The following is a 23,275-nucleotide window of genomic DNA, read 5'->3' on the forward strand; positions in this document are numbered from 1 at the left end:
AATAATATCCGACATTTAAAAAAAAAAAAGAAATTTACTGATCTATAGGATACAATAGTCCAATCAAGCACAATCAGATCAAAGAAAAAAATATTGAAATGAAAAAATAAAAAAGAACAGGGCCTATGTCATTATGTGTATACTAACATATGTTCACAATTTCACAAATTATTGTATGAGTTTGTTAGTTGTTAGACGAAATTAAGCGCAGTTTAATAATATCCGACATTTTAAAAAAAAAAAAAAAAAAAAATTAAAACGAAAAAATGCCCACATGCAGGATCGAACTACAGACCTTCAGTTTACAAGACTGACGCTCTACCACTGAGCTATACGGGCTTTTGCTCCAAGTTATTTAACTATTAATATTTAAATCGGAATACGTATAATCACTTTAGTGGGTAAAGGCATTTGTTATTTTGTTGTACAATAAACCTGTGTTGTGTAAATAAAAACTTGAGAACAAGAGTTAGCAAGAAGTTGTGGTATCGATTCTCACATGCGACATAAATAAGCTGTTCAAATTTTGCACCCGTAAAAAAGTATTAAATCATTTTTAACGACTATCCGATTTCCGCTCGAGGCTGGTTTATCGCACAAGTCCAAGAGTAGGTCTAGTATGGATCACTAAGCGTCGTCGTTTTACAATCATCAATCGTCCAATTTCCCCTCCCTTCTGGAAAACAAACGGCATGGCGGGAAAATCAGCATGAAAACTTGAAAATTCATCAACTAAATTTGATCGGTGAGCTCTTAATCACAGTTTAGTGAATAATCATCTTGTATTTTATGTTAATTAGATGTTCAATTCGTTTGGATTTCAATTGTTAGGGTTTATATTTATCAAGCTAATTTTAATTCATTTGTTCGATGCGTCGCAATTTAATTGTATATTTTTCGTCTTTAGAACTGCATTTTCAGTCATTTTGTAATTGTTCGCCATTATTTTTTTTGCATTTGCTTAATTAATTGTGTTTCTGTTTAGTTATTTTTTTAAGGTTAATTTTACGTGTGCTAATCGCAACTAATTATTGTGTAAGACCGTTGTATGTCGTACAATGACCTTGGAATGCTCATGCATCTCAATTACTACGGGTGTTATAATTAAATAAGGTGTGCAAGGCAGTGTACGACCGTAGTACGTCTTACAACGGTCTTACACGATAATTATTGTGTTATATTTCGCCATAAAATTAGGAGCTACATTTTTGTAAATGATGATGACATGGTTTTGGAATTATTTGACTAAAACGGTCACTGGTAGAGCTATCCGTATGGATGACTCATTTTGTGAACTGCCCTATGTTACTCTGACTCGGATGCTAAGAAGAAATTTTTGTAAATAATAAAGAACATGACACGATGTCAGAGTGTCAGATACGATTATTTTCTACAAAATTGTCATTTTGGACTAAAATGAAGTGTCTAAGAGTCGTGTTGTGTCGGAGACTCCAATTGACAGCACACATGACATGAAACATGTTGAAGTATCGGAAATTGAGTACATAGTCGAATATACATAGACTTGAATTCAATTGAAGTGATTTTGAGAAGAAGGTGATGTGCATTATCGAAAGTTATGGTGAGCTGCCGAGCCAAATATAATGAGTCGTAGATTGAGGTGGATGCTAATTAACGGTGGCCATGATATGGAGCCTGCAACTTCCCAAATGTGTGAGAGTAGACCAGTGGGTTTGAGTAATTTTGCGACTTCTTTCTGTCAAAGCTGTCAATGTAGGGATGTTCGTTATTTGATATGCTCCTACGTGTTTTAGCTAAATAATGTATACATGTAGGCTTTAAGGGTTCGATAGGATATGTTATTGTAACATTGAATCTTGTTCTTTATTATGCAGATGGTGAAATTCGGACATGTTAGTGGAGTATATGTCTCGCAGAGGGTTTCAGTTTCAGAGACTCGTCACTTGTTGGCAGTACTAAGGTTGAGTTGCGACATCAGTCTATGGAACATTTAAATGCTCTAGTAACTGATGATTTTCATTCTGGTGTTGTCATGCTCTCTCGACATGTTATTATAAGTAGACCCTTAAGGCGCAACTGTGAGTCATCAAACCTCTCAGCACTTGACTAAGAGACGAGAGCTCTTACAGCTCACAAGATTATTTACAGGCAAAGGATATAATCTACTTTCATGCTAGTTGAAAGAGTTATTTTTCTCTTTGAGAATTGAAACATTATTCTAGTTTCCTGGTGTTTACTTGGAGAAACTTGTTGTTATTTGAGCACTATCTTATTTGAAAAGGTGTACTATGTGATCATGAAGTCTGGGGTTAAGTATTCAAGGAAGAGAATAAACAGGAAAGCGAAAGGAGACTTTTAAGCATGGATGTAAATGACATAATAGTGAAAGGGAAAGAAGTTGGAGGTCAAGAAGACTGCAGGAAAGGCTGCAAACTTTGTAAGCAAGAAGTCGCTTGAATCTGCTATGAGCTACATGTCGTTAAAGGACCAATGTTGCCATTTATTTTCTGTTCTTCAGTTGTTGCCGCCAGTCAGCAATGCTGAATGGGCAAAAAACTATATTGTTTCGAACTGCTGGATTAAAGTTTTAAACACATAACCTTGTCGACTGTGAAGCAGCGAAATGAAGGAAGAAACCTGGGATGGATGCTTTATTAGAGGCTCTCAGGCCCCTTTCCGGAGACAAGGTTTCTCATCTGGCGTAAGGTAGTTGTTCCACTGCGGGGGAATGAGGTATTTTTTTACGTTTTAACTATCTTTAGATTTTACGTTTTTAGCTCGTGGGTGTAAGTAAGAATATTTCTCTGGTGACGAGACAAGCAATGTTAAACCCTTGTTTTTTCCTGGTAGAAATTGGTGATTTATGCTGCCTATGGCTATGAGATAGTTCAAACTTGACGGTTGGCGGCATGGTTGGTGATGAAGACGACTCAAGAAGTGATACTTTAGTTTTGCTAAACCTGTTGAATTTACTAGCTGATGGCAAGCGAAGAATCTTCTTGGAAACACAGTTGACATAGAGAAGACATGTTGAGATTGCTTACCAACTTGCTTTGTAAGTCGCCCATAACGGTGACTTTTGTACTTGTTTCTCTGGAAGGGTACACAGCCTGCAGCTTTGTTATTTAAGTTTTGGTCAGAAAGTAACTTGTAATTATTTTGAGTTTTGATCAATAGTTTATGAAAGACGTATATCTCGAAATATACAAGACTGATTGCACTGGTTTATCCAGTAGCCCTTTATTTTTTTTCCAGTCTCCGTAAATCTACTTGTCAATCATTCAGAATTTCTGGTTTTATGTTACCAGTATCCAAACTCTCTGTCTTATCATTTTGCTTTGATCAAGTTGCTAATTTGATACTTTGTCGCAGGTGATTGGACTGGTTAGTACGAACGCAGCACTGATCAGGTACCTGTTCATTCAGTTAATCTGTTCTTCATTCTAGATATTACTACTTTTCTTCGATTTCTTGGTTTTGAAACGATCTGTGAAATGCATATTTTTTCCTGTAATATGATAAAGTTAGCCGAGGCCTGAGAATGTTTTCCTCAGCCTGAGGCTTATAGAGTCTGGAATTCAGCCTTACTTTGATGTTCCTGCTGTTAGAGCTGATACGGAGTAGTATATTTTGGTTCTCTATGCGGTGTTCTTGCCGTGAAAGCTGATGGTATATTTTGGTTCTGGATGTCAGTATGTGCGGCGCAAGGAATTACACTTATCAGTGCCTTTTTCTGGACTGTTACCATATGGCTGGTTGATCAAGGTTTGCTGTAATAATCTCTTTTTACCTTCTTTTATAGTTTGTGTTCTATTGTTCATTCCATCCAAAATATCTCTTCTTAATTTTCCTGAGTATACGGCAATGAGTCGTAGGAGGGTTTTGATTCATATATTTTGCAGCGTGTCAACACTTTACCAACTAGGCTAGCTGAAATAAAGCAGATGCTTTGGTATTTTCATTTTCGGCGTTGTTATAATGGAGATATAAATGTATGTTCACGGTTGACACACGTCCCAGGTTTGGTTTGTTTTCCCTTCCCCTAATAGGTACAAAAATTCGAAGATGGAGGAAGAGAACAATATTAGGAAGGTTACATCTTAGGAAAACAAACTGGACCAAAATGACAGTGGCATTGGCCAAAGGAATTTTGTGGTTGATAGCTCATTATCCTGTTATCTTTTATTTGGCTTTCTCAGCCCTATAAAAAGATTCCAGTTTTTGTTGATTAGGATTTATAAAATTGTCAAAAAATATTATTAGGATATTTCTATATAGGCTTAGGCCTCCTTGATCTTTAGCTTTGTTTCTTCTAGGCAGAGTTTTAAAAATCGGCCACGACACCAATAAGCAAACGAGATATAAAGGTTTTGGAGTTTTAACGTGACCTCATTTTACAGCATTTTGAAGCAATATTGATCCCATTTAGCGAGATTAGGCTGTGATAACTGATAGTGCGACCGTGACAAAATCAAGATTTAATACCATGTTTATGGGATCGCCCTTTTATATACCAAGTTGCCATTTGAGTCATCTAGTACTATCAACAAATTGTCATGAATAATCTGAATTACCTTAATCTGATCTGGGCCGTTTTCGAGATGGACCGTGTTATTAGGCAGTTTTTAACCAACAAAGAAATACTTTAGGCGTGAATGCGTGATATATTAACCTACCACGAGAAGTTATTTAATTAAAATGAGGCGTAAAGGTCAATATAACAGCGGAAGAGCTATACTTCGACCTGATTAGTAGGCAAAGATCGTAATATAAATACAGAGTAACATTTTCATTGCTTTTAATATCGTTTATTTATTATTTCGAAAGCTTAACTTAAATTGTACCCCAATTCTTATTTCAGACCAAGGGTATCCGTCTTATTAATAAGACGGATACCATATTCTCTCACAAAATACCCATTTAGGGTGAGTGGAGAAGCACATGGAGGGTCCCACCTTTGTCCCCTCTACCCATTTCCTCTCACACAACTACCCGTCTTAAAATCCGACCCGTTTTAAGCAAGACTTACTCTAAATTGTATTATGAACAGGTTAATATCAATTTCACCATCTTAATATCTGTTTGATCTCCAAATGAGTTGGAGCTGATGTATCAATTCTTGGCCATACAAGGTAGGATCCTTATCTGCCACGTAGTATTAAATGTGTGTTTTGTCTCATTAAATTTTGATATAAAAGCAAAAGTTGATCATGTTATCTGTAATTCAGGGGTGTTTCTAATTTCCCTTCTTTTCCATTTCTTTTAAAGTTTCACTGTTCTTTTTTAATCATAGTCAACTTTTCTTTCTTAATAAGGTGGCTTCAAATCAGTCCTCTTCATCTGCAACTTTCTCACTCCGGTAATCATCTCCTTTTTATTATTGTTGTCATATATAATAAATAGTAGCGGAACCAGGATTTATGTTATTGTTCCGAGGCGCGAGTGCCCCTGCTTGGTTCTGCCACTGTATATAATTTATTTTGCTACTTGCCAGTACTAGTAATAATTTTAGTTGAGACTTTATGAGCCAAGTCCATCTACTAGTACTGTATAAGAACTAAGTCAACTGTTACATCCATGAAATATTATGAAGCGTGAAGGTAGGACATAGAGTAAGGTTGCAACCTTCAAATCAGATGTTGACATGAAGCTATCTCACATATGCATAACTAGTACTTGAAAGATGTAGTATATTTACAATATTACCCAAGTGTCTCAAAGGCTCCCGCAAGTTGTGGGGTTGAGGGTTGGAGCCTTGACTTGGTGTTCATGGTATTAAATAAGGACCATAACACAAAATCAGGACCAATTTGTAAAATATTTGAAGGTCACCATGACCGGAATTTGCATTACTTTGAGGCCATATTGTCATCATTAAGTCAGATTGGATTGCGATAACCGAGATTTAATCCTATGCATGTGTTAGTAAGTTGTCCCACTTCTAGGCTACTTCTACATGACCTGGACTCAAAAACGCGTCAGAGATATGCAATGATTGACTACTACATAGTACTTTATAGTTTAGTGAGTCATTTTTCTTTATTCTATCATAATATAAAACCAAAGAATTACAATTCTTTGGCTCCTTTGAGGCAGAAAAAATGGAGTATAATGATGAAAGAGAATTTCGGTCATCATTTATGCGAGAAAATTTTGCATAATTTTGGGATATAGTCATAGTTAATACTCCCTCCGGCTTGCTGTTTTCTTCCCATTTCATTATAATACGAAACGGGAAGAAAAATAAAAGCCAGAGGGAGTAGTAAAGAGGCATATATGTTGATTCCCTACCCAAAATCTCTGTTTACCTTATAGAGAGAGTAAAAACAGCATGTGGACTTGCATCATGTGGTGCCAACTGCCAACTACCAAGTGATATAAGATTCAAAGTCAAAAATGTCATTTTTACGTTTCCGTTTATTATTATGTGGAGTCATTTGATCTCATTCCTTGGTAAATTGGATGATCTGAACATGCCATAACCTTTGTTTCCTGTGATGCCAAGTAACTAACTAGAATAAGTTCATCCTTTTTTTTCAACTGTGGCACTTCTAATTATTAATTATTGTGCTCATATGCCAGTCAATTTCTTCAATAACTGTTCATTTCTTCCGTTCAAATTTGTGCTGAATGAATACTCCTAGTTTAGGAAGAAGTTATCTGTTTCTGAAGGATTTTATGCAATCCCAGAAGAGTTGTAGTCTTACTGGACACTGGTGTAGTTGTGTAGACTTAAACAGTCAAACGCATTCGAATCACACTGAAGAATATCAGTCGTCGAAATATTTTTGTTGATGATATTATTGGGTTTTTGAACATTTTTATCAGTGGCTTTATGCACAACCTGAAATGGGTCATCAATATAATTTCTTTGCAATGACGAATCTATATTGTGTCTGTATTTTGCAGCTAAGGAGCTGCTGGTGTAGATACTCAATTTAACATATCCGGTGATCATTCAAGGGGAAAGATGGACTATGTTTATGGACCAGGGAGGAATCACTTGTTTGTTCCAGGGCCTGTCAATATCCCGGAACCTGTCATTCGAGCCATGAATCGAAACAATGAAGATTATCGGTCTCCTGCTATACCTGCACTGACCAAAACTCTTCTTGAAGATGTCAAAAAGATCTTCAAAACTACCACTGGAACCCCTTTTATCATCCCTACAACAGGTACAACTCTACTTGGTCGTCTTCTATGTTGATTTTCAATTTAATGTCAGCAACGTGTTAACGCAATAGCAGCAACATAAAATTGGTTTCAGAAAAACTGAATCATGATGTTTTCTAAATTGGCCTAAGATAATTAGGTAACACCGTCATATGTTTGTACACCGTCTTATGTTAAGTTACAAACTTACAACCAGGCATTACTAGCTTTTACGGAGAACAATTTTTGGGGGGAAATTTCAACTTTTTGGGGCATGACTAGCCTTAACACAGATGGATCAACCAGGAACATCTTGATCCTTTTGATGTTTATAATATTGATAACTGCTCTGTAGTATTGACTTTATTCAGTTGAGTGATCAGAAAATGCCTTTTCTAGGTACTGGTGCATGGGAAAGTGCCTTGACAAACACACTATCACCTGGAGACCGAACTATATCCTTCCTGATAGGGCAGTTTAGTTTGTTGTGGATTGATCAGCAGCAACGCCTTGGCTTCAATGTTGACGTTGTAGAGAGCGAATGGGGACATGGTGCCAACCTTGAAGTCATGGCATCAAAATTGGCAGCTGATACTTCACATACTATTAAGGCTATCTGCATTGTTCACAATGAGACTGCCACTGGTGTTACCAACAATTTAGCCACTGTCAGGAGGATTTTGGGTAATTTTTCATCTGTCATGTGATGCTTATATGATGGACTATTTATGATCAACAAGAATATGACTTACCTCTCTCATTCGAAAGGATGAGATAGGTTGGTCCTATCCCATTCGAAAGGATGAGATAGGTTGGTCCTATCCCAGAGGATCAATCTAGTTTTCTTACCTTATCAAAAAAAAAAAAAAAAAAAAATGACGACTTCTACTTTTTTGTGTCATTATACCTGAAACCTAATCTGAATTTTCCACCGTAGATTTTGAATACTTGATTAGGAGAGCTTGTCAAAGTTGGCACCATATAATTCGTAGTAAACCAGAAAGATTTTCTGAGTACTGAATTCTGATTTACCTGTGAAACTCAGAGTCATATTCTTGGTTGCTATATAACACAAAATCTCATTTGAGAATTCTTATCACGAGACTGACTCATGTGAGTAATAATTCGTTGATTTTATTTTTAGTTGATTAATGGGTTTATAGGTGAAGAAGGGGAGCCTTGGCGCACCGGTTAAGGTGTTGCTTTGTGACCGTGAGGTCACGGTTCAAGTCCTTGGAGCGGCCTCTTGCCAAAATGGCAAGGGAAGGCTTGCCCCAATTACACCATTGTGGTGGGACCCTTCCCCGGACCCTCGCCTAGCAGGAACGCCATCGTGCACCAGGCTGCCCTTTTTTTAAATGGGTGTATAGGTGAAGATTCAAATTGAACCGTGTTGGTCTCACATTACATTTAAAATGAGACCGTGAAATAGCGATCATTCTATATGGATTACTCTGAAACATTGACAAAACTGTCTCGTAAAGTCGTAGGAGACTAATCATCTGGATAATGTTTCTGATGGGTGGCTTTGCTGTCAGATCACTACAATCACCCTGCACTCCTCCTAGTCGACGGTGTTTCATCAATCTGTGCTCTTGACTTCCGCATGGATGAATGGGGAGTGGATGTCGCTTTGACAGGGTCTCAGAAAGCTCTTTCTCTTCCGACTGGGATGGGGATTGTTTGTGCAAGCGCTAAAGCACTTGAGGCGACCAAGACTGCCAAATCAGTCAGAGTTTTCTTTGACTGGAATGATTACTTGAAGTTCTACAAAATGGGGACATATTGGCCATACACTCCTTCCATACAACTACTTTATGGGCTCAGAGCTGCTTTGGATCTCATTTTTGAGGAAGGCCTTGACAATGTCATTGCCAGGCATGGCCGCCTTGCTAAGGCAACCAGGCAAGTATTTCTATACCACTTTCGATAAAAGTGAGAAACTGTAGGACTGTATATTTGAGATCCTATACATGAATATTACTAAAAGATGATGTTTCAGTCGAGTTTTTGAAATCCCACAGTTAAAAACTCGCCCATAAGCCTTAAAACCGCCCCCAGTTTTTCTGAATCTGACTCTAGGATAATACTCCGTATAACGTAAAACTTGCTGATGGAGGTATTATAATTTAACATAGTGAACTCATGTTGTTGAGATGCAGACTTGCAGTAGAGGCATGGGGTTTGAAGAATTGTGCACAGAAGGAAGAATGGTTCAGTGACACTGTTACTGCAGTTGTCATCCCTCCATACATTGACAGCGCCGAGATTGTAAAGAGGGCATGGAAGAGATATAATTTAAGCTTAGGCCTCGGTCTCAACAAAGTCGCTGGCAAGGTTTTCAGAATAGGGCATCTTGGTAACTTGAATGAGGTACATACAATTTCCATGTCTACTGGCCTTCTGCCCTTTTCTTTCTGTTATGAAATAGCTACAGTTGTTTTTATCCCCTAAAAGAGCCTACATTTCTTTTCACATTGTGTTTTTAATATAAAGGCAATTTCTACCAAAGTTGGCTGGTGTGAGTGGTAAGGGCTCTCATCTTTTAAACAAGTGGTCAGGGGTTCGATTCCTGACTCTTGCGAATGAAAAAGTCAAACTTGGGAGGGGTCAACCCGTCGATAGGGGATACTCCTGGTCAACACAAAAAAAAATAAAGGCAATTTCTACTATCAAAAAAAAATATATATATATATAAAGGCAATTTCCGTTCTCAGCAGTTTTCGTGAAGAGTCATCTGAACCCGTCTCTTTGTGTTTTTAATATAAAGACAAGATTGTGTACAATTGACCCCGACCCCCCTCGCCCGCCATCTATGGAAACCTTACGGCTCTCATTTTCGGACATGAATAACATGATTTGTTTCCAATTGTAGTTGCAATTGCTGGGATGTTTAGCTGGTGTGGAAATGATACTCAAGGACGTGGGATACCCCGTCAAGCTGGGAAGCGGGGTTGCAGCTGCCTGTGGATACCTCCAGAACTCCACGCCAATGATCGCTTCTAGGATCTGATGTACTTAGTTTCCTCATCTCCTGTAAAAATGTGTAATATTTCGGCATTTGCTGCCTATACTCTTTCGAGGCCCTCCTGGACTTCCATGGCTATATTGCACTACTCTATATAAGAAAACTTTGTAATCGAATCAAATATCGTTTGATTAAAAGTCATTTGGCTTCATTTAATCATAAAACCAGTAGATATGAAGTTACTTTACATCACACTAATTCTTAAGAAACTGGTTTACAAGATCTTTGTAACTAACTTTCTTCTTCTTAACTGTTTCTCCCTTTGGTGCTGAAGAACTGCCCTCTTTCGGAGTTTTTGTGGGTAAATCCTCGTCTTCGGAAACAGGGGTTGGAGGTTGAGCCGTCTTACCAAGGCTCGGAATCAAATTCCGTAACATAGCTTGAGCTGGATCATCAGTTTCTTCCGATTTCAGTTTAGTCGATAATTCCGTGCTTTTTTCTGCATTGTCTAAACCGTGCTTTATCTCGTCATGTCTGAGCTTTGGCTCTTCTCGTTTGTACTCCACGTTCCTTTCCAAAGTAACTGGTTTTGATCCCAGTACAGTACTATCTGTTCCAGAATCATATTTCTCCGAAGTATTAGCCTCTTGCATAATAGACTTCTCATGAGGGTCGCTTCTCGGAGAAACATCGCCATCCATGGCAGATTCAGGGCGAACGTCTTTCTCGCTATTCTCATCATCAGAAGAGATTCCCAGTAATTTAGCAGCCCTCTTTCCACCTCTAGCCCTTTTGGTTGTTGCAGTTTTCTTGACGGCTGATTTTCCTTTCAGGCCAAGTTCACGGCTCGCTCTTGGTTGTACATGATGCTCTTGGTCACTGAATTCGTCATCAGACTCAAATTCCTGTAATACAGCAGGCCTCTTTCGAACACTATTTCTTTTTGGTCTTTGAGGTTTGATTTGGTCAAGTTCAGCGCTCACTCTCGGTTGTATGGGACGCTCTTGCTCACTGAATTCATCATCGGACGCAACTTCCTGCAATTTAGCAGGCCTTTTACCAACTCTGGCTCTTTTTGGTTTCAGCGGTTTAATAACAGCAGCGGGTCTCCCACGTTTTCTTCTGGGTTCTCTAACATGAGCAACCGTCTTTGATCTCTTGGGAGGATCAGGTTCTTCATGAACCGGAGAAGCCGAGAGTCTTTCCTTGTTAATATCATTTTCACATTCCTCGTCACTCGAGGATGATTCTTCCATTGTATCAGGCTTCAGGTTATATACCAATTCCGGCAATTTCTGCCCTTTCTCGAAACAGTCCTCCAACCATTGGCACCTAACAACATGAATCCTTTTCAACCGCAAAAGCCGTTTCTTGTCTTCTGGGAAACTCTGCAACAAAGTATCAAAATCCGGGTCGCGCCCTGGCAATGACACGACTACTATATGCGTAGCATCAGACGGGTTTTCAACAACTTTCCCCCCTCCGACAGAAACATCAACTTTCATTCGCCTCGTGGCAACTCTCAGAAAAACATCCCATTCAGAAGAGGGGCGCTTGTCAACCAGGTGGAAATATACTCGGCAGCCATGGAAACAGCACCATTTGTCACGAGGACAATACTTTTTCTTGTAATAGTCGATAATTTTTCCATCTTTTGACGTATTTACATCACACAGAATTTGCTTCAGCTCTGCAACATTAATGTCCCAAAAGTAAGAGTCGGAGAATTCATCAATCTCTTCCTGTAACTTCTTCCTTGAAGTATCTGAGAGGTTGATAAAGTGATTCGGCCTTAATGGGAGAAGCTGCTTCTTTGAACAGCAGTCTAAAAACCAAGAGTAGTGGATGACATCACGGCCTCGACGTTTTGCTGCCTCATACTTGATCCCTTTACTCTCTGCCCCAATACAATGAGTCACCGTGTCGTTCAAATTCATGGAGAAAGTGCCTCCATTCTCAACAACTAGAGTGTGCAGTGAACCCGAGGAATGACCAGCGGGCACATTGACAAAGTGAAACACCATTTTTGAGAATACGCTCGATTCTCCTTTCACGCCAGAAACATCGGTGCGGGCAAAATGAGAAGGAACGGTAAGGGAGAGTTTCTTCCTCCCTTCACCTTTTCTCGTGCGTTTCGGTTTACCAACTTCCGTCCCTTCATTATCACCTCCTCTTTGTATCGTCCCATTACTCGACTGCACCAACTCAACAAAAGACTGAACATCAAGGCACTCATGCCAAGGCTTGTCATACCTCACCCGGTCTATTCTAGGAAACCTCAAACCGTAAGGTGCAGCAAACGCATCAGTCTCTATAGTACGAATATCACTAGTAATTGACACGATAATCGACTTCTCAGGGCTTTCTACCCAAACATCAGGTCTTTCTTTCGAGTTATTTGTAACTTGGTAAAAGCTAGGTGGTGACTTCTTAGGGTACTCATACTTTCTAAAATACGGTTTCAATTTCATGACCAACTCATCAAGTTCCTCGTCTTTAAGACCTGTACCAACCTTACAGAAAGACATGAACCTCCTAGGATAAGTATTTGGAGACGACCTCTCCGCAAGACCCACCAAAAACTGTGCTACACTCCCTCCACGACGACCAGTCCCATAATACCCGCCAATGATCAAAACATCTAAATCAGACCCAGCATTAATGTAATCCGGCTTCAATTTAATCCACTTCCCACCCCTATCTCCCGGCTCCCACTTCGACCCAAGATCCTTCAAAATAACTCCCTCTTCCCTATTATCAACCATCTCCTTAAAAAACCTCTCGACTTCATCCACGTGTTTCACAATAACTGACGAACAAGGCTCCCCACTAGGCAACAACACTTCCAACCGACCCTTAACCGGCCTCACAAACTTCCTCATCAACTCCTGTCGCTCTTTCAAAGTCTGATGAATCACGCTCGTATCCTCAACATACAACAAATCATACACAACATAACACAAATGTCTATCACCATCCAACCGTCCTTCCCTCATCGACTTAGCAACACTCTGATTCGCCCCAAAACTCGCAAAACAATTACTCCCTTTATCCCAAACAGTCAATTCCCCATCAAGTATACACCTTTCACTCAACACATTCCCAACAATCACATCATTCATACCAGATTCATATTCAGTATGACTAAAGAAATTCCGACTAAAATATCTCACAACATCACCATTCTTATGAATCTGAATCCTTTCACCGTCAAACTTACACTCTGCAACAACCTCCTTACCCTGAAACCGCTTCCACGCCGCAGCAAGGCTCATAACACGCAATGCCAGCTGCGGCCGGACCGCCTTCCCAACCTCGATATCCTGCCGCTTATGTCTCACCTTCCTGTCACACAATTTCTCACAAACAAAGCGTAAATCACAAGTAACATTGAATAAATCTTCAGCATCAGGATGAAATTCATTAAAAATGATTTTCTCACTAATACCTAATTTCAAATCTTTCAATATAATCATAATTATCCACTTCATCTCTTGCCAATTGGTTTTGCGAATTAATTCGCCGAGAACATTACTCTTACCTTGACGATCCTCCGCCGCCGCGAGGCGGTCGAGGAGATCGTTCAGTTCGCTGACAGTGAGTCCGCCGGAGACGGAATTCTGCCGGCGTTGAAGAACTTCTACGGCGGCGACAGCGGAGAAGTTTCCGGCGGAATCTCCGGCGACTTTAGAACCTCCTCTTCGCCAACCAATCAACTTTTTCGCGTCCTCGGAGTCACGTGACATTCCGAGCGCGTCAACAATGGAGGTTCCGAGCATTTGCTCCTTGAGACCGTAACTTCCACGCGCGCGATCAAGCGAAGGAAGGATGAGGCGAATCGCGGAGAAGTAATCGTGTGGTTTGCAGAACGTGTTGATGAATTTGCGAAATGTTGCGCGTTTTTTGGCGGAACCACTTACTCTTTTTGTGGCGTCGAAGAAAGAGACGAGTACGCTGAACTTTAATTCGCTCGTCGTTGCCACCATTGCCATTATTGTGGTGAGGAGAGACAAAAAGTGTGGTGATTGTTATGGAGTTGAGGAGAGAGAAACCGCCATGGGAGGGTTTTCGAGGTCTTTGGAGAAGCTTGCTGGAGAATTCAATCGAATTTGATTTTTGTTTTCTTCTTCTAAGGATTATACGACGTCGTCTTATTTTGGGTATTTTATTTGAATTTTCATTTTTTTTCCCTACAATTTTTATATGGGTATTGCTTTTTCACATACGGATTTTACTCTATCACATACGTCATTTACAATTTTAACCTTGTCATTTTTTCATCTCACATCCAATTGATTTTTTTTTCTCTCTTCAACAACTAAACCACCCTGCCTTCCGCCAACCATCAACCTAATTGAAGAACTTAAGAATTATAAACCCTATTTTGTTTTCACTAGTTTTGAAAGAGTTGGCATTGTACTCGTAGAAAGTAATTTGGATCTGAGGACGAATGAAGGCGTCAAGACTATACCAGAGATGATTAAGGAACTCTTGGATGATATTAGGGAAAAATTGTTGTAAAGTTGCTAGGATGAACATCACGCCTGCTAAGCTAGAACCCATCTATGCTATTGAAATTCCACCCACCAACTTAGAAAATAAAGGATTATTGAATTTGCAGACATATTTTGTGGTACTATTGATTTTTCAGACATATTTTGTGGTAATTACATCAATCGTAATTCAAGTTTTAAGAACAATTAGATTCAATTTTAGGGTAAAATGTATGTATAAAACCTATTGAGTCTAAATTTAGGGAAAGGTTATAATATGGAAACTTAATGAAAAAAATGTATGTGAAAGAGTAAAGTCCGTATGTAAAAAAGCAACTCCGTTTTTATATAACTTGATAAATGGGTCAACGAAGTTGGGTTCTCACTTCAAGTCAACTTATTTTCGAGTTACTAATATGAGTACGCCCGGGGTCAGGTCAAGCTATTCGGATTTTGCTTATTCTCAGGATATTATTATTAAATCCTTCATAAAAAAAATGGTCAGTTTACAGCAATAAATATTCGGGCGGATCAAGTTTACCAAGTTTAAAACTCATAAATCATGAATGTGTGTATTAATATGGCAGCAGGAGCTGGATCACCTGCAACCAAGGATTGCATTGTTGACTGTCCATAGGGTTTACACTGCATATATTTTCGTAAACGGTCTCACCTGTGAATACCTTATTTCTTTTTTAGTGAAATTGCTTGTAGTTTGGTGTGTCAAAGAGTCAAATCGGGTCACTTCAATCGTTTATTAGTTAGGTAAAGACATGTTGATTCATCTCAAGTTTCGATTTTGTTGGTAAAAATAATTACTCATTCGATTTAGGTTTGAGTGGGTGACTTACACCTCGGATGAATCAGCTGAATATGTAACGGTCAACTCAAGTATGGGTCAAATCATTCAACGAGCAAGGTTAAAATAATTGTTCAAGTCAAGTCTCGATTCAATTTTGGGTCATTTACGGGTCGGATTAGGTTTTACTACTATAGTACTACGACCACTACCCTAATCTTTGATACAACAAAAAGTACGGAGCATTTTGAGAATGAGACTTTTGTACAAAAAAAGTGCATGGTGTTCAGTGTTCACAACGATAGATCTAAAAGCAGCCCAAAGTGACCAAGAAAAGCACAATAGTGATTCACATGTGATTACGTGAATGCAAGCCCACCCTAGAAATGTTCTTCAACTACCCGTGATTCACCACCGCTTGCTTACTCAATTCACATTCTATTTTTCTGTTCATATTTTGTAAAGGGAGTCAAGGGCTCGGTATTACGATAATATTTGTTCCGTTTCAAGTTTAAAAGGATGAATAAACCCTCGTTATACAAAGACTTGTGAATCTCTAATTGGTATACCAAGTTGGTCACCTGAAACTTATCCCGATAGTTTAGTGATTAAGACGGAGATGTTGTGAATAATAGGTCACAGGTTCGAAGCCCCCTCCCCTATATTATAATGCGACTAAGTTCGCGTTTCGATAGACCAAAAAAAAAAAATACTCTATTCATCGGTCATTTGTGGATAAAATAAATTATACCAAAAACTTTTTAGCTATTTAATTTTATTGAATTAATATGTGTCTTCCACATTTGTTGAAAAATCATTTGTAGAGGGAAAATTAAATAACATAAGACATTTTTGTCGTATAGAAGCATGCAAATAATGTAAATAACCCATATTGAATATTGATATCTCATATCTAGGTGGACCAAGTAGTATAATAATGATCCCTATCTTTTACTCCTACGTGCTTCCCTCGAAATGCCAAATCGACATACATATCTACATCTTTGATTTATCTATATTATGAATTTATAACAATTGTTTGTTTAAGTCGAGATATATCTGTTTTCAGCTAGTCTTGCTTGTGAAGGGTTAATCCCGTCACAAGCTTGTGACTTCTCACAAAAAAGGAGAGGGGACAACGACAAGGTGGGGCACCCCCCATGTCCTTCTCACTCACCTCTCAATGGACATTTTGTGAGAGGAAATGGTATCCATCACAAGCTTGTGACGGATATCGTCCGTCTTCAATGAGATTTTGTGATCTGTTTTACTATTAAAACGGTTAAATAATTACAATTTGCTAAAATAAATTGTCTGAGGACAAGCAAAAGTGCAAATATTTTATCTTTATATTATCATTATGTGTTACCCTTTGAGTTCGTTTTAGAAGTAAAACGATGTATCCGTTCTGTAGAAGACAAATTGCGTATATTATACACCGGTCTAAAGGAGTAGGTGCTTTAGTAGCCGTACACTCGTACTCCAATTCAATGAGCAATAACCAATATTTCTTCGTTTTATTTATTTTATTTTCGATTTTAATTGCTAATCATAAGTAATTAGCCTCTTTTATGAGTAGCTAGTTGAGAACAACTTTTCATGCTACCATTTTCAAGTAATATGGATCCTGATACTCAAGAGAGTAAGAGACTATATTGACATATCTACAAATTGATACAAAATCTCGTTTAAAATCGTTTTAAGTTGAAGACAACTAAATTTTATACCCCATTTTAATCATTTGTTTGCCTTTGGTTTACTACAAAACTAAGGAAAGAGGATTGAGTCAATTATTAGATGACAAATAGACCAAATTGAGTATTAATGATCCAATTGTTCAGCAAAAATATTCTTAAAATAGAAAGTCAAACAATTGATTAAGACGCCCTAAAATCCCCCTTATACTAAAAGAATAAGAAATCTCCCAAATTGTCCCGCCTAAGGCCCTGTTCTTTTGGACTGAAATTTATCTGATCTGAATTGAACTGAACTTATAGGATCTGAACTGAACTGAACTTATTGGATCTGAACTGAACTTATTGGATCTGAACTGAACTGAACTTAACTTATAGGATCTGAAGTGAACTTAAATTAAGTGAGGTATAGGATCTGAACTGAACTGAACTTAACTTATAGGATCTGAACTGAACTTATAAGATCTGAATTGAACTGAACTTATAGAATCTGAACTGAACTTATAGGTTCTGAACTGAACTGAACAGAACTTATAGGATCTGAAGTGAACTTATATTAAGTGACTTTAAGTCCAAAAGAACATGGCCTAAATGATAACTGGGCTTTCATTATATGATATCTGTAATTGGGCTTTTATTATATCATATCTGTAATTGAGCTTTCATTATACTCCCTCCTATTCTCCATATTCTTCCCCTTTGTTGGGGGCACAAGAATTAAGGAGAGGAATAAATTATGAATTGTGAGTTGGGTGGGGTTTGGTGATAGGAGATAAGAATGAATAAAATAAGGAATTGTGAGTTGGGTGGGGTTTGGTGATAGGAGAGAGAAATGAATAATTAGGAATTAAATAAGGAATTGTGAGTTGGGTGGGGTTTGGTGATATGAGAGAGAAATGAATAAAATAAGATTAAAAGTTTCCAAAAAAAGAAAGAGAAAGAAAACCTGAATAATGTTTTAGGAAAGAGGGAAGAAAATGGAGAATAGGAGGGAGTATTACTTTTACAACCGGAATATACTAAACTTTTCCTTTTCCACCCATTAATACAAAACACTAATAATAATAATTTTTACAATTAAAATTTAAAATTGAGTTAAATAACAATTGTATAATTATTATTTTCTTTAATATTCCTATCTAAAAAAACCGCGCATTCGCACGAGATCGACACTAGTGAAATAGCAACCGAATAACCGAAACAGATCGAGAGAGTATAACTCTTGTACAAACTTGGTCCAACCCTAAATATGCTCGTCTCTTGGCACGAGCCTATCTGACTTAACCTTAAACCTAACCCAACCCGAATAGTATTTTTTCTTTCTAGTAGGGCCGACTAAGATAGGCTATGTACCCAAGCTTCTAGGTGGCCTTCCGAAATGTTAGCCAGTTAGCCCTACAGCCAAAACAAGCTAAACTGAATTAAACTGACTCGAACTGACCTGTACTATTGATCAACTCTCCACCCCATTGGACCCCTAAATCAACCACTATTACTACTATTATCAAATTAATCTCCCCTACTAACTTACTTACTTTACAAGTCATTAAGTCAACACAATCCTACAAAACCCCAAAACCATATAATCATACACTAATTATTCATATATTCATATCATAATCAGTATCCCCCATTACTTTAATCCATAAAATAATGATACAAAAGTGGCCGACATTGTAGATAACAACATCCTTTACATACAACGTGTCCAAATTCTCTTCAAAACGCGTACTCATACTCTAACAAACCACACGACATATTCTTCCCCCCCTCCCTTCCTCCCTTCCTAAATAACGCCCACCATTATCAATATCTACCGTCTTTTCTCTTCACATATTCTCATTATCTCCATCCTTCTTATATTATATTATTCTCTATAATTCTATCAAATAATCATCAAATTATTATAATTATAATTATCCTTATTATTACTATTGTTACTTATCGAGTTTACTAGGTTGAAAGCGCGTGCGTTGAATTATGAATCAAGAAATGATGGTGAATGAAGAAAAACAACAAATTGATTACTTTGATCAATTACCAGACGCAATTCTACTGATAATTCTAAACAAGATTTACGATGCAAGATCATTATGTCGATGTCTCGCCGTTTCGAAACGTTTCGCAACGTTGATACCGGAAATTGGATCCGTAAGTATTACGATGAATAACAATAACCCGAAACTGAAAAAACCCATTGAAGAAGGATCAAAATCAAGAAATGGGTCAAAGAGTTTTTTCAAGAATTTTGTTTCTAAATTCTTGACCAAACCCTTTAATTTTATGCAACAAATGATATTATTAAATAATAAAAAATTATTGAATTCTTCTTCTTCAAGTAATAATTTTGGTAGTGGAGTTGACATTTTCAATTGGGTTGATAAAGTTTTGAAGAATTTTAGTGAGGTTGAGTCAATTAACCTTGAGCTTCCCTGCCATGGCGGCGAAATCGGGATTAATAAGAATATGCCATTGTTGAAATGGGAAGCTGGTTTTGGGAAAGGTATGGAAGGATGTGTAATTCTAGGCGCGACCGCGATTTTGCAAAGTAAGGATGGTGCGAGTCGCGAGAGAAATTGTGAAAATGATGATGAGCCTATTTTTTCGGATGAGGAGCTGAGATTAAGGATAATTTGGATAATTTCGTGTTTAATTGCGTCATCTGGACGTCATAATTTAATGAAAAAGATATTGAATCAATGTCCAAAATTAAGTAATGCAGTTGTTTCAGATGCGGGGAAGCAAGGGAAGCTGTACATGAATTCCGCGCAGATTCAAGAACTGCGCGACTCAGTTGACTCAGTTGACTCAGTTTCAATTGAAAGTACTACTCGTATCAACCAGGAGGCGGCTGCAGCTGCAGCTGCTGAAACAACGACATCTCAAATGGGATATGTAGGGAATTTGGTAATGAAATTGTGGTATGTGAAGGAATTGGAGTTGCCGAGTAATGGGCAGGTGATGGAAGGGGCGACATTGGTTGTGATTAAACCGGAGAATAAGGTGAATGGTGGTGTTGATAAAGGAAAAGAATGCGATGGGGCGAGTATGTGGGGCGGTTTTGAAGGTGATTCAGTATTTGAAGAAGCTTCAAAGGAGTTGTTGAAGAGGAAGGAGAAAAGAGTGTATAGATTGGAAGTGAATTCATTTTGATAATGCAACTGAGATTTTATGTTTTTCTGTAATTTGTTTGATTTTTTTTTTTTTTTTCATAGTTTCGAAACTTTGATTTGTTATGTAAGAGTTTACTGAGAATGATGGTGGTTTGTACATTGTGTATAAATAAATCATGACAATTTTATGCATTTGTGTTTTGTGTTCTGTAATTTGTTCTTGCATCGTTTACTGGCAAGTCCTGTAAATACCAGGAATGCAGACATGGTGTTTGTGTTGCAGAGTCGTGACAGGAAGTCGGGAACATTTCCGCCTTGGTGAAGATATCCTGCATACTCATTACCAAGGCGGAAATAATTCTTGGCAAGCCCTTTCTGTTTGTGTTGTAGAGTCGCGACAGGATTATTTCCGCCTTGGTGAACATGTTTGTGTCGTGACGGGGTTATTTCCGCCTTGAGCATAATCCTGCATACTCAACAACAGGTTGATGGGAAATGTTCACCAAGGCGGAAATAATTCTTGGCAAGCCCTTTCTCAAATTGTTTGTGTTGTAGAGTCGCGACAGGATTATTTCCGCCTTGGTGAACATGTTTTGTGTTGTGGAAATCGTGAGAGGATTATTTCCGCCTTGGTGAACATATTCTATAAACCTAGTGTTGTGTCGTAGGGTCGTGTGGGATTATTTCCGCCTTGGTGAACATATCCCATTAATCTAATGCTGGGTATGCAGGAGCAATGTTACAGTTTACAGTAGGCAAGAGTTGATGCATACATCAAAGTTCAATTAAAGGTCTTTCAGTTTGGATTTCATTAGATACATCAGCGTTATGTCATCATCCTCCGATATCTTGTAGTAATGCACATCATCGTCACAGACTGGCAACTGCAGGAAACAACCAGTCAACCAGTACAAGCTTTCTCTCACAGGAACGGCTAATTCCTGCTTTGCATATCTGAAACCTTCTCCATGATACAGTCTCGATTTAACGACCTATTTACTTGGTAGAGTCACCATGAATCATTTTTCGAACAATCCTCACTAATATTTTGCAACGAAAAAAAGGATTTATTATTAATTAAAAAAAGAAGTGAAAATATGCCCTATGAAACCTAATAGGACTACATCATCAACTAACACTAGGAAAACAAAGGAATCGGACCCGGTCTGAAACTCTAAAATGACTCGACTTAATCTGAATCTAATAACGAATTTATTGTAACTAAAACGAGTAAAAACGACCCTTTTTTCGTTGAATTCAATAGCTCAATGAGTCTATTCCCATCTAAATTGCCAAGCTCAATGACCTTCAGTCCCTAGTAAAGTTAAGAGAAAAGCGCGGTAATCTCCAGAGGTATCTTCAGTCACAGCCTGATCAAGTGAAATGTTGTTTCTCTCCAAGTACAGTTCTTTAATCTCCTTCAGGTCGATTTCAGCTCGTGTCACAATCACACGGCTTAGCACAGCTTCATCCGTGCCAATTCCCTTAATTGCATTCCGCAAGATCTTGGAAAAAAAGAAAGAATAGACTCGGTAAATCAGTTTATATTATTACTTGAAAAGATCAAAAGAAAAGTCGAGACTTATTTATGCAGCGGTCTTTTTTATAAAAACGTCTCATACAGGATTCACTAATTAATACGGAGTATAATGTTACCTTAGCAAAGTACTTCTGAGGGTACTTATGAAAACGTCTCATACAGGATTCACTAATTAATACGGAGTATAATCTTACCTTAGCAAAGTACTTCTGAGGGTACTTAATGGACCGGATGGCAACTCTCACAGTCGAAAAGAACTCGTTTTCTGCAGGACCTCTTAGCGCCTGTAATTACCACAATGAAACACTAATTATCCCGCAAAATCTGAAATTAAAGCTGATTACAGAAGCCAGGGCATTCAGAAAAACATAGAAAGGAGTTGTACCTTCGAGAGGGATGTTCCGTGAATGTCCTTGAAATGGTTGAAAGTAGCCAACAACTGTTTCTTGCTTCTTGTACTGATAATCCTGATAATCTCGTCATGAACAGAAGCCCCGTCTTGGATTTCACCATGAAGAGTATTTGCATCCGCGAATGCTGCCACCTCATCAATATCTTCTCCATGGTACTTGTATGTGCTCACAACTCCTACCAAAAACTACAAGAAAACATAACTCAACCCCAAACCTTAATAGTTCCTTAACAGTTCGCGATGTCTTACTGTAAAACAGTCTTACAGAAAACTTGTCGACATACTTTTCTTAACTTCCCAGTAGAATGAGACGCGACATCTTCCTCAAGAGCATGCTTGTACAGCTTATGATAAACGCGTTTTACTCCAAGAAGATCCTCCGGGGTTTTGGTACATACAACCTCTAGGAGCACCTGATAATCGGGTATAGCCTTCTTCAAAGCGTCATGCGCAAGAATTGCATCTCGTTCAACCGGGTCTAGAACCCAAAGGCACATTGCTTTCTAAATCACGTAACAAAGTCGTTAATTATATTATTTTCGTGATTAGACGATAAAAAATGGTAAAGCGATTGTAAATTATGAAAAGCCAAACCTCAAAGTCCCCTGAAATTTCAGACTTTAGCTGCTTGATCAAATCCTCTTGGTATACCTCTTGATAAGCTTGTCTAATTAACCTTATTTGGCTCGAATTACGATGTCCGAGCAATGAGATTATAGCTTTCTCATCAGTTCCCAATCCTAATAATTAATCATCATTAACAAATTGTCACATAACATAATATAAATGACATGAAAATTATAACAAAACACCCAAGACATATTATGTCGCGGTTTTTAATATATGAAAATACGAGTTAACAAAGGTTGGGTTATTTACGAAAATTACCAAGACAAGCCTTTTTGATGACTTGGGCATCATCAACAGGAGATGAATTCTCTGGTGCAACAAGGGTAGCCATGACTTTTCAATTTAAATTTGTTAATCTGTTTTTTTTTTTTTTTTTTTTTCGACGAAATGTGAATGTGAATGTGAGAATATTGAATTATTGATCTCTATATATAGTAAGTAATTCAGGAGAAAATGGACTAATTCAGTTATGTTTGTGTATTAATAATAATA

At 38.0% G+C, this 23,275-nt stretch overlaps 4 protein-coding genes and 1 non-coding gene across 5 annotated transcripts; 2 read left to right on the forward strand and 3 right to left on the reverse strand.

Annotated features, from left to right (window-relative positions):
• Positions 1-267: 267 nt before the first annotated feature.
• TRNAT-UGU (transfer RNA threonine (anticodon UGU)) lies at positions 268-339 on the reverse strand. The gene has a single exon. It is a non-coding gene; the product is annotated as a tRNA-Thr (tRNA).
• A 4,833-nt stretch (positions 340-5,172) lies between these two features.
• Positions 5,173-10,354, forward strand: LOC141619297 (serine--glyoxylate aminotransferase-like). Its single transcript, XM_074436324.1, has 6 exons — positions 5,173-5,341; positions 6,892-7,157; positions 7,534-7,818; positions 8,673-9,039; positions 9,297-9,507; positions 10,010-10,354. The coding sequence occupies exons 2-6, from the start codon at positions 6,953-6,955 to the stop codon at positions 10,145-10,147; spliced, it is 1,206 nt and encodes a 401-aa protein (XP_074292425.1). The 5' UTR covers positions 5,173-5,341; positions 6,892-6,952; the 3' UTR covers positions 10,148-10,354.
• On the reverse strand, positions 10,335-14,241 carry LOC141619296 (DNA ligase 4). The gene has a single exon (XM_074436323.1). It carries the CDS (start codon positions 14,092-14,094, stop codon positions 10,357-10,359), a length of 3,738 nt encoding a protein of 1,245 aa, XP_074292424.1. The 5' UTR covers positions 14,095-14,241; the 3' UTR covers positions 10,335-10,356.
• Positions 14,242-18,725: 4,484 nt separating this feature from the next.
• LOC141619299 (F-box protein At1g30200-like) lies at positions 18,726-20,390 on the forward strand. The gene has a single exon (XM_074436325.1). The coding sequence runs from the start codon at positions 19,069-19,071 to the stop codon at positions 20,239-20,241; it is 1,173 nt and encodes a 390-aa protein (XP_074292426.1). The 5' UTR covers positions 18,726-19,068; the 3' UTR covers positions 20,242-20,390.
• An 857-nt stretch (positions 20,391-21,247) lies between these two features.
• Positions 21,248-23,189, reverse strand: LOC141619301 (annexin D8). Its single transcript, XM_074436329.1, has 6 exons — positions 23,042-23,189; positions 22,748-22,893; positions 22,438-22,656; positions 22,127-22,339; positions 21,936-22,025; positions 21,248-21,706 (listed from the first exon to the last, which is right to left on the reverse strand). Exons 1-6 carry the CDS (start codon positions 23,112-23,114, stop codon positions 21,500-21,502), a joined length of 948 nt encoding a protein of 315 aa, XP_074292430.1. The 5' UTR covers positions 23,115-23,189; the 3' UTR covers positions 21,248-21,499.
• Positions 23,190-23,275: the final 86 nt, after the last annotated feature.

The sequence above is a fragment of the Silene latifolia genome, chromosome X (assembly GCF_048544455.1).
Source record: "Silene latifolia isolate original U9 population chromosome X, ASM4854445v1, whole genome shotgun sequence".
NCBI classification, from domain to species: domain Eukaryota; kingdom Viridiplantae; phylum Streptophyta; class Magnoliopsida; order Caryophyllales; family Caryophyllaceae; genus Silene; species Silene latifolia.

Coding starts and splice junctions, on each gene's coding strand:
- LOC141619297 (XM_074436324.1), top strand. CDS start 6,953: ATGGACTATGTTTATGGACCAGGGAGGAATCACTTGTTTGTTCCAGGG. Junction 7,158..7,533: donor TTTTATCATCCCTACAACAG/GTACAACTCTAC, acceptor TGCCTTTTCTAG/GTACTGGTGCATGGGAAAGT. Junction 9,040..9,296: donor CGCCTTGCTAAGGCAACCAG/GCAAGTATTTCT, acceptor GTTGAGATGCAG/ACTTGCAGTAGAGGCATGGG.
- LOC141619296 (XM_074436323.1), bottom strand. CDS start 14,094: ATGGCAATGGTGGCAACGACGAGCGAATTAAAGTTCAGCGTACTCGTC.
- LOC141619299 (XM_074436325.1), top strand. CDS start 19,069: ATGAATCAAGAAATGATGGTGAATGAAGAAAAACAACAAATTGATTAC.
- LOC141619301 (XM_074436329.1), bottom strand. CDS start 23,114: ATGGCTACCCTTGTTGCACCAGAGAATTCATCTCCTGTTGATGATGCC. Junction 22,340..22,437: donor CTACTGGGAAGTTAAGAAAA/GTATGTCGACAA, acceptor GTTTTCTTGTAG/TTTTTGGTAGGAGTTGTGAG. Junction 21,707..21,935: donor CTCAGAAGTACTTTGCTAAG/GTAAGATTATAC, acceptor TTTTTTTCCAAG/ATCTTGCGGAATGCAATTAA.